The sequence below is a fragment of the Scyliorhinus torazame genome, chromosome 30 (genome assembly GCF_047496885.1).
Source record: "Scyliorhinus torazame isolate Kashiwa2021f chromosome 30, sScyTor2.1, whole genome shotgun sequence".
Lineage (NCBI taxonomy): Eukaryota > Metazoa > Chordata > Chondrichthyes > Carcharhiniformes > Scyliorhinidae > Scyliorhinus > Scyliorhinus torazame.
In genome coordinates, this window is record NC_092736.1 from 10,429,695 (window position 1) to 10,448,361 (window position 18,667).

Genomic DNA, 18,667 nt, shown 5'->3' on the forward strand with positions numbered 1-18,667 from the left:
CGTGGGCAACACCACCACCAGCAAGTTCTCCTTCGAATTACACACCGTCCTGACTTGTGAATATATCGGCCGTTCCTTCACTGCCGCTGGGGCAAAATCTGGGAACGCCCTCCCTAACAGCACAGTGGGTGTACCTACACCACCCGGGCTGCAGCGGCTCAATAAGGCGGCTCACCACCACCATCCCCATTAGGGACGAGTAACAAATGCTGGCTGATTCAGCGACGCCGAGATTCTGTGGAAGAATGAAAAGCAAAACCGCGGCGTTTCGATGTTTTGAGGTCGGATCTCCAGCCTTTCCAGCTTCCATTTCCCGTGTTAAGAGAACGCTGTTGTGTGTTTGGGAAGAGGAGGGTGGACAGGAGGACAAAGCCCTCGGTTTACCGTCGTGCAGTGTATAATACTCCCATGCACCACTTCAAGTTGGGGTCAACAAGCGAGTCTCATTTAACCATGAACTGAAACTCTGGACGTATTGTCAATGAGCACAGTGTGATCTACTACTGGGTGTGCTTAGCATAGCTTGCTTTTTATTGATGGTTTCTTACTGACTTATTTTGAAAACAGACATGGTTAGCATGTTGCCCTTTTCCAATTTCAAATGGGATATTGTCTCAAACTCAGATGGAGAGTGAGTCTTTACGTGTCTGTATGTGTGTGTGTCTGTGTGTGTGTGTGTGTATGTGTCTGTGTGTGTGTTTGTCTCTGTGTATGTGTCTGTGTGTGTGTCTGTGAGTGTGTCGATGTGTGTGTGTCTGTGCGTGTCTGTCTGTGCGTGTGTCTGTGTGTGTCTGTCTGTGTGTGCGTCTTGGTCTGTGTGTGTCTTGGTCTCTGTGTGTGGGTCTGTGTGTGTGTATGTGTGTGTGGGTCTGTTGTGTGGATCTGTGTGTGGGTCTGTGTGTGGGTCTATTAATTCGTTAGCTGGACCAGCATTTATTGCCCATCCCCGAGGGCAGTTCAGAGTCAACCACATTGCGGTGGGTCTGGAGTCACATGTAGGCCAGACCGGGTAAGGACGGCAGATTTCCTTCCCTAAAGGACATTAGTGAACCAGATGGGGTTTTACGACAATCAACAATGGTTTCATGGTCATCGTTAGACTTTTAATTCTAGATTTTTATTGAATTCAAATTTCACCATCTGCAGTGGTGGGATTTGAACCGTGACCTCAGAGCATGACTCTGGGGGCGGGATTCTCCGTAATCGGCGCGATGTCCGCCGACCGGCGCCAAAAACGGCGCGAATCAGTCCGGCATCGCGCCGCCCCAAAGGTGCGGAAGTCTCCGCATCTTGAGCGGCCGAGCCCTCACCTTGAGGGGCTAGGCCCGCGCCGGACTGATTTCCGCCCCGCCAGCTGGCGGGAAAGGCCTTTGGTGCCCCGCCAGCTGGCGCGGAAATGACTTTGCCGGGCGTCGCATGCGCGGGAGCGTCAGCGGCCGCCCGCGGTTTCCCCGCGCATGCGTAGTGGAGGGTGTCCCTTCCGCCTCCGCCATAGTGGAGACCATGGCGAAGGCGGAAGGAAAAGAGTGCCCCCACGGCACAGGCCCGCCCGCTGATCAGTGGGCCCCGATCGCGGGCCAGGCCACTGTGGGGGCCCCCCCCCGGGGCCAGATCGCCCCGCGCCCCCCACCCCACTCAGGACCCCGGAGCCCGCCCGCGCCGCCTGCTCCCGCCAGTAAGAGAGGTGGTTTAATCCACGCCGGAGGGAGACGGTTGTCAGCAGCGGGACTTCGGCCCATTGCGGGCCGGAGAATCGGCGGGGGATTCCCGCCGACCGGCGCGACGCGATTCCCGCCCCCGCCAAACCTCCGGTGGTGGAGAATGCGCAACACGGCGGGGGCGGGATTCACGCCGGCCCCCGGCGATTCTCCGACCCGGTGGGGGGTCGGAGAATCGCGCCCTGGGTCTGTGGATTACTCGTCCAACGACATTACCATTACACCACTCCACCTAATTGTGTGTGGCTGTGTGTGAGCCTTTTGTATGTGTGTGTGTCTGTGTGCGTGTGCATGTCTGTTGTCTGTGTGTGTCTGTCTGGGTGTTTAGTGTGTGCTGTCTGTGCCTGTTTGTGTGTGTGTGTCTGAGTATGTGTGTCTGTGTGTGTCTGTTTGTGTGCCTGTGTGTATGTGTCTGTGTGTTTATGCGTGTATTTGATGTGTGTCTGTTGTCAGTGTGTGTGTCTGTTGTCTGAGTATGTTTGTCTATATGTGTGTGCGGTGTGTGTGTGTCTGTGCTGTGTGTGTGTCTATGTGTTTGGTGTGTCTCTGTGTGAGTGTGTCTGTGTGAGTGTGTCTGTGTGTGTATGTCTGTGTCTGTGTAAGGCAGATGTTATTTCGCTGCGATCATCATCTCTTGCCTCCGTCTGTATTAATGATATTCTCCCCTCTGACGATTCAGTGGCAAGCTAGCAGGCTTGCGTCTCCATGGAAACACTATCGACTGCTCGGCCCAATCGAGATGCATCTTCTTGCTGCTTTTCCAATGGAATCTGGAATTGGGTTAGTTCCTAGATGTTGCCATTCCTGCTGCCCGAGTGAGGGGTTCGGGGCAACCGCACGTAAGCAGCGTGCGCCACACGTCCATTTGGGCCAAGTCCCTTCTCTGGCATTGTGGAGCAGACTGGAATCTTCTCCAATCTCAAAGGGTCAACAGTGACCAAATGCCAGCTCATGGGCAGGCACCACTGGCGAAAGCAACACACATACAAAATTAATGGCAAAAAAATAGAAGACCGTCCACTTGGACAAAGATATATTCCAAAAACATTTGGGTAGCACGGTAGCACAGTGGTTAGCACAGTTGCTTCACAGATCCAGGGTCCCAGGTTCGATTCCCAGCTTGGGTCACTGTCTGTACGGAGTCTGCCCGTGGCTGCGTGGGTTTCCTCCGGGTGCTCCAGTTTCCTGCCACAGTCCAAAGACGTGCAGGTTAGGTGGATTGGCCATGATAAATTGTCATTAATGTCCAAAAAGGTTAGGTGGGGTTACTGGATTATGGGGATAGGGTGGAGGTGTGGAATTAAATAGGGTGCTCTTTACAAGGGCCGGTGCAGACTCGATGGGCCGAATGGCCTCCTTCTGCACTGTAAATTCTATGATTCTCGATGAAAAGTCCTCTCCAACTCTCTTAGCTTGATCGTAGGTTCCACAGGAGATCTGACAGACCATGTTTGACCTTTAATGACATTTACCCGGTATACTCTGCTATCCCAGTCCTGGTCAAAAACCCCCCATGAAAATCAAAGCTGTTCAATGTTGTTACTATAGCAATGTCCAATTACATAGAAACACACATAGAAAATAGGAGCAGGAGGAGGCCATTCGGCCCTTCGAGCCTGCTCCGCCATTCATTATGATCATGGCTGATCATCAAGGTCAATACCCTGATCCCTTTGGCCCCAAGAGCTAAATCTAATTCCTTCTTGGAATTACACAACGTTTCGGCGTCAACTACTTTCTGTGGGTAGAGAATTCCATTGAGTCGCCACTCTCTGGGTGAAGAAATTTCTCCTCACCTCAGTCCCTTAATCTCAAACTATGACCCCTACTTCGACGATAGTGACATTTAAGGGGCATCTTGACAAATACATGAATAGGATGGGAATAGAGGGAAACGGACCCAGGAAGTGTAGAAGATTGTCGTTTAGTCGGGCAGCATGGTCGGCACGGGCTTGGAGGGCTGAAGGGCCTGTTCCTGTGCTGTACTTTTCTTTGTTCTTTGTTTGTTCTTTGTTCTGGACTCCCCCACCATCGGGAACATTCTTCCTGAATCTACCCTGTCTAACCCTGTTAGAATTTCTATGAGATCCCCTCTCACTCTTCTAAACACCAATGAATATAACCCTAACCGACTTAGTCTCTCCTCATAGGACAGTCCCGCCATCCCAGGAATCAGCCTGGTAAACCTTCGCTGCTCTCCCTCCATAGCAAGAACATCCTTCCTCAGATAGGGACACCAAAACTGTCCATAGTCTTTGGGACTCCTCCAATCAGTCGTGTTAGGTATACTGGTTATAACACTGGCTGCAACTGGGTGCAGCTTAATAATAATCGCTTATTGTCACAAGTAGGCTTCAATGAAGTTACTGTGAAAAGCCCCTAGTGGCCACATTCCGGCGCCTGTTCGGGGAGGCCTGGTACGGGAATATGAACCCGCGCTGCTGCCTTGTTCTGCTTTACAAGCCAGCTGTTTAGCCCACTGTGCTAAACCAGCCCCTGAAATGAAATGAAAATCGCTTATTGTCACAAGTAGGCTTCAATGAAGTTACTGTGAAAAGCCCCTAGTCGCCATACTCCGGCACCTGTTCGGGGAGGCTGGTACGGGAATTGAACCGTGCTGCTGGCCTGCCTTGGTCTGCTTTCAAAGCCAGCTACTTAGCCCAGTGTGCTAAACCAGCCCCTGCTTAGATCAGAAAGATACTCCAGACCTTGAATTTAGTTCAATCAGGTTTATTGAACTAATAGCACAGTTAGCTCAGTTCTCTGTCAGTTCGACTCTCTGCTAACTTAATTGTGGTTACTCTGTCTGACTGAACCAGACTAGCTCTTGGCCACGTGGTGGGGGTGTGAGATTGTAACAACACCCTTGACTGACTCTCCAGATGTTCATCAGTGGAAAGAGGCGGAGTGCGAGTGTCTCGTGTCTTTTATAGTCAGATCCCACCCCTGAGTGTCCTGCCTGCTGATTGGTCATGTCCTGTTCTCTGTGTCCATTAGCTGCTTGTCTGTGCCTGCCTGTATCTCATTATGTATGTGTCTGCATATCATGACACTATGCATTTGTTGGAATGTCGCTGACATCCTCTCTCATGAATCTCAAAGCTGTTTCTGCATCAGCTCTGGGACAGCCTTGTCTAGAGGCTCGCCGTCTGATTGGTACTCCGCCCACCCCCCCCATCTTGGCCCTTTCCCGCTTATTATGGGTTATCTTTTCCTGCGGGGACAAAGAGAAGGTATTGTGAGCACGCTTGATGCGTCAGGGAGGGTCCATGGCAGGTGTGGGCACCGCAACTGGACATGACAGGGTTCTGGTGGTGGGTGCTAGAGGGTTCTGAAGAGCAAGGACGAAGATCGGATGTGGGAGGGTGCGAGGCGTCAGCCAATGATTTGCCGGGAGGGAGATTTGGGGAAATTGAGGGCCGGCAGACGGAACTGATGCCAGGAGAGAGGTGGTAACCTAGTCACAGCTGGGTGGAGGTCGGTGGTCTTCTTCCGACATTGTATGGGGGTCCTCCTGGTCATGATGCCCGCGCGGACAGCCGCTGCCACTGCCTCCCAGGCGGTATTGGCGACCCTGCTGCTGGCCCTCCGACCCCCTCGGGGGTCCAGGATGTCCCGTCTCGCGTCCACAGCGTCGAGAAGCCTGGCCAGGTCGACATCCCCAAAGCCAGGAGCAGGCCTGTGCGCTGCCAAGCCTGTGAGTGGGGAGTGAGAGGTGAGGGAGCGTTTAAAAGCAGCTCCCCCTTGTTGGCGGCAATCTGGTGAATCAGACGGCGAGATAGCCAGAAATGGCCAGAAGCTCGTGGGGGCTGATTTTCAGTACGAAGTGCCGCTCAATACGGGCCACCATCTTGCCAACGTGGCCACTGAGGAACAGCCTGCCAATCGCACCCAAAATCCCACTTTGAAATGTTTGCGTTAAATCGCGCCCCCTGTTTCTCTCTCTCTCAAGATACTGGTGGACCTGTTGCGTTTTCTGTTTTTATCTCTGTCTTGTGAACATAGCTTTCTGGACGGGATGAGGGGAAAGAATGTTGATTAAGAGTTCTGTATTCGGACCAGTTACCAAGCTCAACCCCAAGGGCAACCCATGCATGTAACAACTTGCACTGAGGTAAATGCGCAGCTTACCTCTACTTTGTTCTCAATATAGTCCCAAATGCCAAGCACCACGATCCGGAAGACAGTCTGACAGAGAGAGAACACAACACAGGCTTTAGTCTTCTCAGACTGAGCCAAAGATTCAGTTTCACAGCAGATGTATCAGGTGCGTCTATCAGTTTAGAAGTTGGGGCATTCCAATATCGAGCAGTTCCCTGATCTTTAAAATTCCGACATTTCCAAGTTATGATGTTCAATTTTTAACAGCTGAGGAATAAAAAATCCGACAATTTTGTTCCAAAATGAAACTCTTCTTCCTAAATTTGTTTTCCCCAATGAAGAAGCAATTTAGCGTGGCCCAGTCTTTTTGGGTTGTGGGGGTGAGACCCATGCAGGCACGGGGAGAATTTGCAAACTCCGCGCGGACAGTGACCGGGGGCCGGGATCGAACCCGGGTCCTCGCCGCCGTGAGGCAGCAGCGCTAACCACTGCGCCACCGTGCTGCCCATCCCGAAGTGGAATTCGACCCAGTGGGGAGGTTAGACGGTTATGATGTAGATCAACAAGTGTTGACATCAAAGCATTTGCTGGACGCGTATAGTTAGAGTTGGCTGTCGAATACGGCACCCTCTGCTATGTTCGAGTGTGCCCTAGCCTCCTGCCTTAGCGTGGTGCTTTCGTTCCCAACCAGGACAGAAAGTGAGGCTTCTAAGTTACCCCAAATTTGCAGCAGGGATTAAATAGGGGCAGCACGGTAGCATTGTGGATAGCACAATTGCTTCACAGCTCCAGGGTCCCAGGTTCGATTCCGGCTTGGATCACTGTCTGTGCGGAGTCTGCACATCCTCCCCGTGTGTGCGTGGGTTTCCTCCAGGTGCTCCGGTTTCCTCCCACAGTCCAAAGATGTGCACGTTAGGTGGATTGGCCATGCTAAATTGCCCTTAGTGTCCAAAATTGCCCATAGTGTTGGGTGGGGTTGCTGGGTTATGGGGATAGGGTGGAGGTGTGGACCTTAGGTAGGTTGCTCTTTCCAAGAGCCGGTGCAGACTCGATGGGCCGAATGGCCTCCTTCTGCACTGTAAATTCTATAGGATGCAGGATGGCCCAGTATTTATTACCCATCCTTAATTGCCCTTGAGAAGGTGGTGGTGAGCTGCCTTCTTTAGCCGCTGCAGTCGGTGTGGTGTCGGTACACCCACTGTGCTGTTAGGGAGGGAGTTCCAGGATTTTGACCCAGTGACAGTGAAGGAACGACCAATGTATTTCCAAGTCAGGATGGAGTGTGACTTGGGAGGGAAAACGTCCAGGTGGTGGGGTTTCCATGTGTCTGCTGCCCTGGTCCCTCTGCGTGGTAAAGGTCACGTGCTGGGGAGGTGCTTTAGAAGGCGAGTTGCTGCAGTGCATCTTGTGGGTATGTAAATAATGTAGGAAACCTTGAGATATATTGTACTATATTTCTGTTGCAGTCATGTTAGCAAAATAACTTAGGTTAAGGTATATGTCTGCTAAAGCTGTTATTTAGGGGTTAACAGCTAGGCAGGCTGTGATGTCACTCATGGGGGAGGGGGGCTGGATCTGTTTTTTAGTTTCGTTTTCAGCCCTGCCCTCTCTCTGTTGTTTTTAGTTTCATTTTTAGAGTTCTCTGCTCTGGGTTCTGAGGAAAGGAGGTGTGTTCCCCAGACTGACTTCTGAAAGCTTCTCCCTCAAGGACTTTGTGCATGAATCTGTAAGCCGCTGAGTGTTAACTTTAGTCATAAGTGGCATTTGACCAGTGTGTGTGTGTGTGTGTAGATTTTGCTGAATTAAAAGTTTAGAAGTGGATGGGAAAGTGAGCTTAAAGACCTTTTTTTGTTGCAAGAACTGTTTAACTGTTAATTGAAAAGGCTGTTTATTTCCTTGGGTCTTAATGGAGTAAATCCTGGTTTCACAATAAAGTTTGTTTTAATATCAAAGCTCCCAGGGGAAAAATTGTTGTTTGGGAAAAAATTTTCAATAAAACATTTATATAAAAAAAAAAATATCAAAGCTCCCTATTTGTCAGTGGAATCACTTCCAAAGGGAAGTATCCTTTCCTTACAGTCTACAAATTGAAAAATTGTTGGGGTCACGTCTGTTTTCCTGGGTCTGATCCAGGTGCCGTGCCAGATGGTACATACTGCTGACAATGTGACTCAGCGGTGGAGGGAGCGGATGTTTAAGGTGGTGGATGAGGTGCCAGTCAAGCGGGGCTGCTTCGCCCTGGATGGGTTTGGGTTTCTTGACTGTTGTTGGAGCTACGCTCAACCAGGCAAGTGTGACGGGCACTAACGCTAACAATTCCCTGCAGAGATCCTTGATCTCAGGTAATGCCAATTGGGAGTCTTATTCTCTGGAAGAGGGAGAAACAGCCTCCCCGAACAGGCGCCGGAATGTGGCGACTAGGGGCTTTTCACAGTAACTTCATTTGAAGCCTACTTGTGACAATAAGCGATTTTCATTTTTTCATTTTCAAACCAAATCAAGTTCCTTAGTTGACTAGACATCCACTCTGCACAGCTGGATATGGGCGAGGGAAATTATTCATTGTGGAGGGATTTTCTTCCTTTTCTCCCAATTTGTTAGAGTTTCTTGCGGGTTGAATTTTTTTAAAATATAAATTTATTGTGCGCAATTAATTTTTTTTCTCCAATTTAGCTAGTTCAAAGATGTGCAGGTTAGGTGGATTGTCCATGCTGAATTGCCTCTTAGTGCCCAAAAGGTTAGGTGGATTACTGGATTATGGGGATAGGGTGGAGATGTGGGCTTAGGTAGGGTGCTCTTTCCGAGGGCCGGTGCAGACTCGATGGGCCGAATGGCCTCCTTCTGCACTGTAAATTCTATGATTCTATGATATTTACATTGTTTTTTAAAAAACCTTTCTTGGAACACTTTTTGTTTATCTGTTCCAGAAATATTGGCTATTTTGGGATACAAATGGTCACCTGGAGTGTCAACAGGCGAGGGGGAGATGGTGGTGGAGTGATAATGTCATTGGGCTAGTGGCCTACGCGAAGGTTTGGAGGAAACTGGTTCAGTTCCTGCCACGGCAGTGGGTGGAACTTCACTCCAATGAGTAAAGCTGGAGTTGAAAACTAGTCGGGGTTCTGGTGATTGTTGTGGGCTTGCTAATGCTCCTTTAGGAGAGTAAACCTGCTGGGCTAGCCAAAACCACGGACTGTCCTCTGAAAGGACCCAGCATAACGACCCAGTTTCAGGGCAACCACGGAGTCGGAAACAGATGCTAGCCTCGCAGCGATCCCCTCATCCCACGAAAATGTGTTTTTCAGAAGTCCCTCAATTGGGTCAAGTTTCCTTGCTGTTGGCTGGGGAAAAGTTAAAGCACGGACATGGAAATTGTCCAATGATTTGCAGGTTAGGTGGATTGGCCATGATAAATTGCCCTTCGTGTCCAAAATTGCCCTTAGTGTTGGGTGGGGTTACAGGGTTATGGGGATAGGGTGGGGGTGTGGGCTTGGGTAGGGTGCTCTTTCCAAGAGCCGGTGCAGACTCAATGGGCTGAATGGCCTCCTTCTGCACTGTAAATTCTATGAATGTGATGAAACCAATCTGTCCAATTGGAATGGACATTTCACACTTCGGGCGGGATATTGCAGTCCTTCGCGCTGGTGGGATCTTCCGATCCTGCGGAAGGTGTAACCCCCGCCCACGCCCATGGCAGGTTGCCGGGCGGCAGATAGGCAGGCCATGCAAAAACGCCTTGGACATTGGTGGGATGGCAAGACCCCACTGGTGGCCAATGGCAAGTTGCCTCCACTCCCATAAGGCATGTGGGGTGGGGGGGGTTGTGCTGATCCGGAGTCCCGCCCTTAATCGGTCCCCCCCAGTACATCTTCTGGCTTACTATGAGCAGCGCCACGGGAGGGTCAGCCAATTTTACAACACCCAGCGTAACAAATTGCTTCATAACAAGGAGCCAGTCGCTTACCTCGGTGAAGAAGATGGAGAGGATGACCAGGCTTATCCAGTGAATGATCCCGGCGAACTGAAATGCACTGGTAACTTCAACAAGAGAGAAAAAGGATGGTGACTATCAGGAAACGACTGAACAGTCTGGAACGTCTCCTCTAGAGGAGAGAAGGTTAAGGAAGGGTTTGGGGTGGGGAGTAAATCTCACACTGTTGTACTCACACTGAAGTAGCTTGGTGTCGATGAGGAGCTCCAACGTCAGGAGGAGGACCACTAGGACCACGGACGCCACCAGGAAGCAGTTGAGACCAGCGCTCAGGAGAACCACCTGCCACACCGCCGCCCGCCTCCCGCAGCAAGGCTTCAGCCAGTTCGAGCTAGGGTGGCAGGAGAGAGGGCAGCTCAGAGTTAGTGGGGAGCCAAAACGCCTGTGCTTTGGGACCCAACCGCAGCCCAACAAACAATCTATTGTTAATGGAATGCAAATTCTATTGTGAAAAAAAAAACTATGATGAAAGGCATCACTTAGTTAAGTGCTCTCTGCACTCAGAAAGAATCCTGCCCCTTTTCTGAGACCACATTCACTCCCGGGTGTCCCTGATACGTGGGCATCATGGGGGCTGGAGGGCATCATCGATCCCCAAAGTTATATTTTATTTTGATTACAAATTTAGAGTACCCAATTATTATTTTTTTCAATGAAGGGGCAATTTAGCGATCCAGTCCACCTACCCTGCACATCTTTGGGTTGTGGGGGCTGAGACCCACGCAGACACGGGGAGAATGTGCAAACACCACACGGACAGTGACCCAGAGCCAGGATTGAACCCGGGACCTCGGCGGCGTGAGGCAGCAGTGCTAACCACTGCGTCACCGTGCCGTCTATATTTTATTTTGATTTGATAAGTTTCCTTTAAGACTTTGTCGTTGGCTACAGTTGTCCCTTTAAGGGGCTATTACTTTTGCTTCATTTGTTAATTTGCCCATCTGTTTATTGTTTAATCTCAGAGGAGTAGAAGAGAGGCTTGCGCCCCTTTTCCATAGCGATGCTCACACTCGGGTCGAAGAATTTTACAGCACAACAAGAGGCCCTTCGACCCATTCAATCTGCGTCGGCCATCAAGCACCTATCTATTCTAAACCCATTTTCCATCACCTGAACCGTAGCCTTGTATTCTATGGTGTTTCCAGTGCACATCTAAGTACTTCTCAAATGTTGTAGGGGTTCCCGTCTCGACCACCCTTTCAGGCAGCAAGTTCGAGATTCCCACCACCCTCTGGGTGAAAAAGATTTCCCTCAAATCCTCAATAGGTTAGGTGGATAGGGTGGAAGTGTGGATTCAAGTAGAGGTGCTCTTTCCAAGGGCCGGTGGCCCGAATGGCCTCCTTCTGCACTGTAAGTAAATTCTATCCCCTGTAAATCTCCTACACATTGTCTTAAATCAATGCCCCCCTGATTACTGACCCCACTACTGAGGGTAAAAATCCCACCCTATCCTCCCCTATCTGTGTCCCTCATAATTCTGTACACCTCAATCAGTCCCCCCCTCCCTCAGCCTTCTCTGGTCTAAGGGAAACAACCCCAGCCCAGCCGAACATCTGCCCCGTTGCTTCTTTCCTCCTCATCGTCCAAGGCCCCACATACTCTTCAGGTGAAACAGCGATTAACTCGTACTTCTTTCAGTTTCGTCAGCCGTATTCACTGCTCACAATGCGGTCTCCTCTACACTGGGGAGACCAAACGCAGACTGGGTGGCCGCGTCGTGGAGCACATTCGGTCAATCCGCCACAAAACTACTGCCGATTGTTGGAATGCCGATACTAAACAACCAGGGTTGGCCACACCTCATTGCTGGGTAAGGACAGAGACTGGGCTTGGCTGGCACCCCTCCATTCTAGAAGCTTATTGGTGAGATGATGGAGGACAACCCATTCCACAGGACAACATTCGGCACAAGAGCGGGCAGGAGTAAAGTAAAGGAAAGGCAGATGGTAAAAAATGGGCGGGTTGTTCAGCTAATGAATGGTTCCCGCCTCTACTTCCATCCAATGCCATAGTTGACGTTCTATTAATTGTCAACCAAAGGCAAACATTTGAAAGGCACAACAGATTGGATTTTCTGTGGATTAATGAGCTAACGGCTCTTTAGAACACATGCAACAATTAGCACAGAATGTAAAACATTCATAATTACAACTCTGCCACATCAGTGGGGTGGATTCTCCATGTCCTCACACTGTCATAAAAACTGTGGCCTTTCACGCCAAAAAAACCACAAAGGCCAAATGCTTCCACACTACGGGACGTTCAGTAAGCGCAAGAGTGGGCCCTGTTGCCACGTTCACCATGGTGGCACGGCCTGCCAGCACTGCTACACCGTAGGAAATGCAGCAGCCAATTCTGTGCACAACAGGATCCCACAAACAGCAATTTTGTTTTCTTCATAAATTTAAGAGTACCTCATTTTTTTTTTCCCAATTAAGGGGCAATTTAGCGTGGCCAATCCACCTACCCTGCACATCTTTGGGTTGTGGGGGTGAGACCCGTGCATACATGGGGAGAATGTGCAAACTCCACACGGACAGTGACCCGGGGCCGGGATTCGAACCCGGGTCCTCAGCGCCGTAGTCCCAGTGCTAACCACTGCGCCACGTGCCGCCCCGCAAACAGCAATTTGCTTATGACCACTACGTTAATGAAGTTGGCTGAGTATTAATAGTTCGGTAGACTGACTGTGATCTATTTAATATACTGATGATGGTTTATATATGTGTCCAAGCTGTGTTCAACATTCCGAGTGCTTTTTATGTAATGCATATAGGTACGGTGAACACCGATACGATTGGGGGGGAGGGTCCAGAAAAGTGGGGGAAGAGAGGGAAATCGAAAGGGCTGATATAACCAACCAATTTCCCCAAGCTGAAGATGCTCCTGCCCAATACAGCTGCAGCTTTGGAACGGAGAAACGCTGATCAAGGTCCCACGAGCAAAATACCCGACAAAATGGTCTTTCTCCCCTTCAAGATAGTGAATCAAGTGAAAGATGTCACTGTGTGGATTAAGAAGCGGTGCTTTCGCTCAGTGCTGCTCTGCAATGGCTGGGAGTGTGTGATTTGTTAGATAGCAAGATGCCCCCCCCCCAGCCCTCTCCTGGGGGTTTCTACAAGATACACCAAACACTAATTGACTAAGCCGAATTGCTGCCTCCTGTCCCTGGTACCCAGAGGATGAATACATGGGAAGGCAGCTTGGTATTGTGTGTGTCTGTGTATTTGTGTATATGTTATGTGTCCGTGTGTATGTATGTGTGTGTGTGTCTGTATTTGTGCGTATCTGTGGTCTGTATGTACTTGTGTATTTATGTGAGTGTGTGTATTCGTATGTGTTTGTGTATGCACCTGAACCTGTGTTGTGTGTCTTTGTATGTGCCTGTGTGTATGTGTGTGTGTGTATGTATTTGTGTGTATCTGTGGTCTGTGTATGTGGATTTGTGCGTATCTGTGTGTATTTATGTATTTGTGTCTGTGTGTATTTGTGTGTGTGTGTACCTGTATATGTATGTGTGTGCGTCTGTGTGTGTATATTTGTATGTGTCTTGTGTATTCGTGTGTGTGTCTATGTATTTGTATGTATGTGTGTGTCTGTGTATTTTTGTGTGTATGTGTGTGTGTATTTGTATGTGTCTGTGTATTTTTGTATATGTGTGTGTGTGTGTATGTATGTGTGTGTGTGTCTGTGTGTGCCTGTGTGTATGTATGTGTGGCTGTGTGTATGTATGTGTGTCTGTGTATTTTTGTATGTGTGTGTCTGTGTATTGTGTATGCATGTGTGCATGTCTGTGGTGCATTCCGTGTTCACCAAGGTGCTTGCTCCTTTGAAGCTCCCTCCTCCTTTTAGCACAATCCACTCCCTTCAATTCTCTTTCTTTTGAGCGAGGCCTCTTTATTATTATGAGCCAAGATAATCAATCGTCTTCTCGGAAAGTCATTTTTCTTCAGCGTATAACAATGAGGCACTGAGGGAGGCACATTGATTTTCTAAGGGCGACCTGTCATTTCAGGAGCAAGCCGAAGTCAGGCTGTAAAAGGGTGATGTAGGCCTCAACCAGCGGCCATTATAACCTCCCCTTTTGTCAATCTGTGAGGAAAAATCAATTACTGTTCTAAACTTCATAAATATTCAGAACCTCTGACAGAATTTCCCGTGGTAATCAGACAGCAATGTGTTGAAGCTATATATAGAGGGATACACAGATATACTAGAATCACAGAATTTGCAGTGCAGAAGGAGGCCATTCGGCCAATCGAGCCTGCACAGGCCCTTAAGCCCCATGCCTCCACCGTATCCCTATAACCCAGTAACCCCACCTAACCTTTTTGGACACTAAGGACAATTTAGCACGGCCAATCCACCTAACCTGCACATCTTTGGACTTTCCGAGGAAACCAGAGCACCCGGAGGAAACCCACGCGGACACGGGGAGAACGTGCAGACTCCGCACAGACAGTGACCCAATCTGGGGAATCGAACCTGGAATCCTGGAGCTGTGAAGCAACAGTGCTAACCACTGCGCTACCTTGCTGCCCAAGTATACTGGGCGGGATTCTCCAATCCCGCGGCAGAGTGTCCACGCCATCGTAAGCGCCGTCGCTGTGAGGAACTCTACGGCATCCTGGGGACAAGAGGGGCGCTATGTAAGCGCAAAATCTTTTTTTTTAGACCTTTCCAATCGAGCTACTTTCTCAAAAGGTTTTCACCTGCTTTGGCATTTTGATATGTTTGGAAAAGGGATGAACGGCAATAAATTATGTTCACATCCAGTGTCAATAATGGTCAATTGACGTGATTTCATTAATTTTTGGTGCAACATAACTTTGAATGAATTAACTTCTCCGCAATTCTAAGTAACGATCAGGAGGCAAAGGAAACTTCACTGGGCTTAGCTGTTGATGGGAAAATTGATTGCCAGTGTTCTTGTTAAATATTAATCACAGATGTAACAGTGCAACAACAATTTAAATTGCAATTAATCAAATCACAATTAGTCTTGGAATAATGGCTGACTTTGTGCCTGTTGTGCAGAGAATTAAAATGACCCTCTTTAACTTTAATTTTAACCATCAACAGTCAGAGTTAATTCCTGAACTATTTTCCATCAGTTAAGCTGGGATCATTGAGACCATAATAAACAGGAGCAGGAATCGACCATACAATCCTTCAAACCTATCCGACCACTCACAAGATAATAATAACCTTGTCACAAGTAGGCTTACATTATCACTGCAATGAAGTTACTGTGAAAAGTCCCTAGTCGCCACATTCCAGTGTCTATTCGGGTACACAGAGGGAGAATTCAGAATGTCCAATCCAACTAACAAGCACGTCTTTTGGGACTTGTGGGAGGGAACCGGAGCACCCGGAGGAAACCCACGCAGACACGGGGAGAACGTGCATACTCCGCTCAGACAGTGACCCAAGCCGGGAATCAAACCTGGGACCCTTGAGCTGTGAAGCAACAGTGCTAACCACTGTGCTACTGTGCCGCCCATTAATTGACCTACCTGAGGTCTGCTCGGAGATGGTGGCAGAGCAGTAATGTGATTGGCTAGTAATCCAGGGGTGGGGGAGAGGCGCTAAATTTAATGAATGAATCAGAAACTAAGGAGTTAGGGTGCCATGAATTAATGTAAAAACCCATCTGGAAAGGTTTGTCTCATTATGGGCTGGATTCTTCCGCCCTGCCCACCGCCAGATCGCCACGGGCGGGACGCGGGCCACGTGAAGGTCCATGGACCTCGGGCGGGAATGTCTGGTCGCCAGGCGGACGCGGCCGGAGAATCCCGCCCTCGAGCGCTTTCCCTGACCTCCGGACATCCCAAAGTGTGATAGGTTCACCCTCGAATGCGACTGTCCTCCGTGGCTTTCAATTCACAGTCGGGTGGAGAAATACGTGAGTGTGTGTGTTTGCCCTGTTACCTGGTCACCCTCAGCTGGTGGCAACGGGTGGTCATGGAACAAAGTGCAAATTCGCCTCAGAGCCGAGTCAACTGGGAAAGGGGGACTGTGGCGTCCGGCCCCTTTAAGGGCCGATGGCCGATAGGGTCACATGACCTGGGAAAACCTGTCAGGGGGTCAGGGTGGGCGGTTCACCTGAGCAAGCGCGGGCTTTTGCCTCAGATCGATTCTGGGTGCTGCCTGGATGCAGGAGTCTGTAAGATAGTATGATGCAAATAAAGATTAGTTGTTTCATACCCAGCTGGTGAGCCAAGTTATCACAGCGGCCAGGCTGAAATATAACTTGTTCGGAACAATCGAAAACACATGTTTCTTCCAACATGGCCTCCGTGCATGAGGTAATCAGTCTCTCACCTCTAACCTCTGCCTTAATTACAGCTTCCCTTATATTCTTTAAGAGGGCTAATTTGTAGGGCAATGGGGTGAGATCTGTGGGGTAGGACTAATTGGATACATCTTCCAGAGAGCCTGGCACAGACATTGTGTACACTTCTGGTCTCCTTAAGGGAATATAATTGGATTAAAAGCAAAGCAGAGAAGGTTCACTAGACTTGGCACATTCCAGTGATGAAGGGGTTATCTTTATGAAGAAAGCTTGGGCAGCGGGGGCTGCTATTAATTGGAAGAATGAGAGGTGATCTTATTGAAACATATACATCCTGGGGAGACTCGAAAGGGTGGATGCTGAGGGGATGTTTATTTTCTATTCATTTATGGGATGTTGGCCGTCGCTGGTTAGGTCAGCATTTATTACCCATTCCTAATTGCACCTTAAGAAGGTGGTGGTGAGCTGCCTTCTTGAGCCACTGCAGTCCATGTGGTGTAGGTACACCCACTGTGCTGTTAGGGAGGGTGTTCCAGGATTTTGACTCAGCGACAGTGAAGGGCCGGCCGATATATTTCCAAGTCAGGGTGGTGGATGACTTGGAGGGGAGCCTCCAGGTGGTGGGGTTCCCAGGTATCTGCTGTGCCTGTCCTTCTAGGTGGTAGAGGTCGTGGGTTTGGAAGGTGCTGCTTAAGGAATCTTGGTGAGTTACTGCAGTGCATCTTGTAGATGGTACACACGGCTGCCAGTGTTAGTCGATGGTGGAAGGGGTGCCAATCAAGCGGGGCTGCTTTGTCCTGGATGGTGTCCAGCTTCTGGGATCTGCACTCATTCGTGCAATGGGGAAGTATTCCACAAAACTGGGTGCCACCCCGGCACTGCCAGGGCGTCGGGGCGTCCTTTTGCCCAGGACGGGGATCGAGCCAGTGACTGCTCTGCCCGCATGAGGTGGGGTGCGGGAAGGGTCAAGGACCCCCAGGAGGTGCATTGGGGCTTTGAGGGAGGTGGTCCAGGTGTGGGGTCTGGGGGGGGGGGGGTCACGAGATGGCAAAAATGGCGCCCCGATCTCTACCTGCACTGGCGAGCAGACCTCTTCGGCGCTGGAAATGCGACTGAGTGGGGCCCCGGCGGGGCGGTCCTCGCTGAGACCCGAGAAGATAACAGCTTGAGGGTCGGGCACGACCTCGTTAATCCCGCCCTGAACGGACTCTTTATTTTTGGTTAGATCACGCCCAAGACAGAGATGAGGAGACATGCCTTCTCTCAGAGGGCCAGTAGACTGTGGAAGCCACTTCGCCAGAGCGCAGTGGAGGCTGCGTCAATCAGTATTTTTAAGGCTCAGGTAGGCAGGTTCTTGACTAACAAGGGTCAAAGGGTATGGGTGGGGGGCAGACAGGAAAGTAGAGACCATGATCAGATCAGCCATGATCTTATCAAATGGCGACACGGGCTCAAGGTGCCAAATGTGGCCTTCTCCTAATCCGTGCGACATATTGGCCCAAATGGCTTCCCTCTGTGCTGTAGCCCTGTGATATTTGATTTGATTGTTCGTAGGTGATATTTCCTCTCCTGGCCGTCAATAAGCTCTGAATAAATACTCCCCTATCCCGCCGCCTTACCTTCACCCCGATGGAGCTGGCCATTGGGTCAGTGGTACTTTGATTCAGATAGTGTGGGGTGTGACCCCTGCTCCGGACAGTCTCTGGTGTGTGGGGGCAGCACTCTGACTCTGAATTCGAGGTTGCTGTACCGGGCCGGGCAGTGGGACACTTACAGCGTGTAACTTGGTTTTACACAGCAACTTTCACAAGCTCAGGAAGCCCCAGAGCCCGTTCCAGCCAATGAGGTACTTGGTGAAGTAGTCATGTTGGAATGTAGGAAACTGTACAGAGCAAGATCCCATCAGCGGCAAAGTGACAATCACCTAATCATCTCTATTATTGCGTTTCTAAAAGAGAGCAGATGGAGCTTTGACTTAACATCGCACATGAGATACAGTACAGCTGTCTCTCTCTCTGTGTGCCGCTCTCTCTCTCTCTCAGTGCAGCTCTATCTCTTTGCAGCTCTCTCTCTCTCTGCCGCTCTCTCTCTCGATGCAGCTCTCTCTCTCCATTCAGCTCTCTCTCTCTCTCTCTCTCTGCAGCTCTTTCTCTCTCTCTATGCAGTTCTCTCTCTCTCTCTGCAGCTCTCTCTCTCTCACTGCAGCTCTTTCTCTCTCTCTATGCAGCTCTCTCTCTCTGTGCAGCTCTCTCTCTTTCTCTCAATGCAGCTCTATCCCTCTGTCTCTCTCTCTCTCACTCTGTGTGCAGCTCTCTCTCTGTGCAGCTCTCTCTCTCTCTCTCTGCAGCACTCTCTCTCTGCAACACTCTCTCTCTCAGGGCAGCTCTCTCAGTGCAGCTCTCTGTGGAGCTCTCTCTCTCTCGCTGTCCATCTCTCCCTCTCTCTCTGTGCAGCTCTCTCTCTGTGCAGCTCTCTCTCTGTGCAGAACTCTCTCTCTGTGCAGCACGCTCTCTCTCTGCAGCACTCTCTCTCTCAGGGCAGCTCTCTCAGTGCAGCTCTCTG

General features: G+C 50.0%; 1 protein-coding gene across 2 annotated transcripts in view; it reads right to left on the reverse strand.

Moving 5' to 3' along the window:
• Positions 1-18,667, reverse strand: part of tmem266 (transmembrane protein 266) — a 171,114-nt gene that overhangs the window by 51,165 nt on the left and 101,282 nt on the right. For both annotated transcript variants that reach the window (XM_072492794.1, XM_072492792.1), the window contains exons 5-7: positions 9,987-10,141; positions 9,784-9,857; positions 5,850-5,906 (exon numbers count right to left, since the gene is read on the reverse strand). In XM_072492794.1, the coding sequence (XP_072348895.1) occupies positions 5,850-5,906; positions 9,784-9,857; positions 9,987-10,141 (286 nt within the window). The remainder of the gene's footprint in view (positions 1-5,849; positions 5,907-9,783; positions 9,858-9,986; positions 10,142-18,667) is intronic.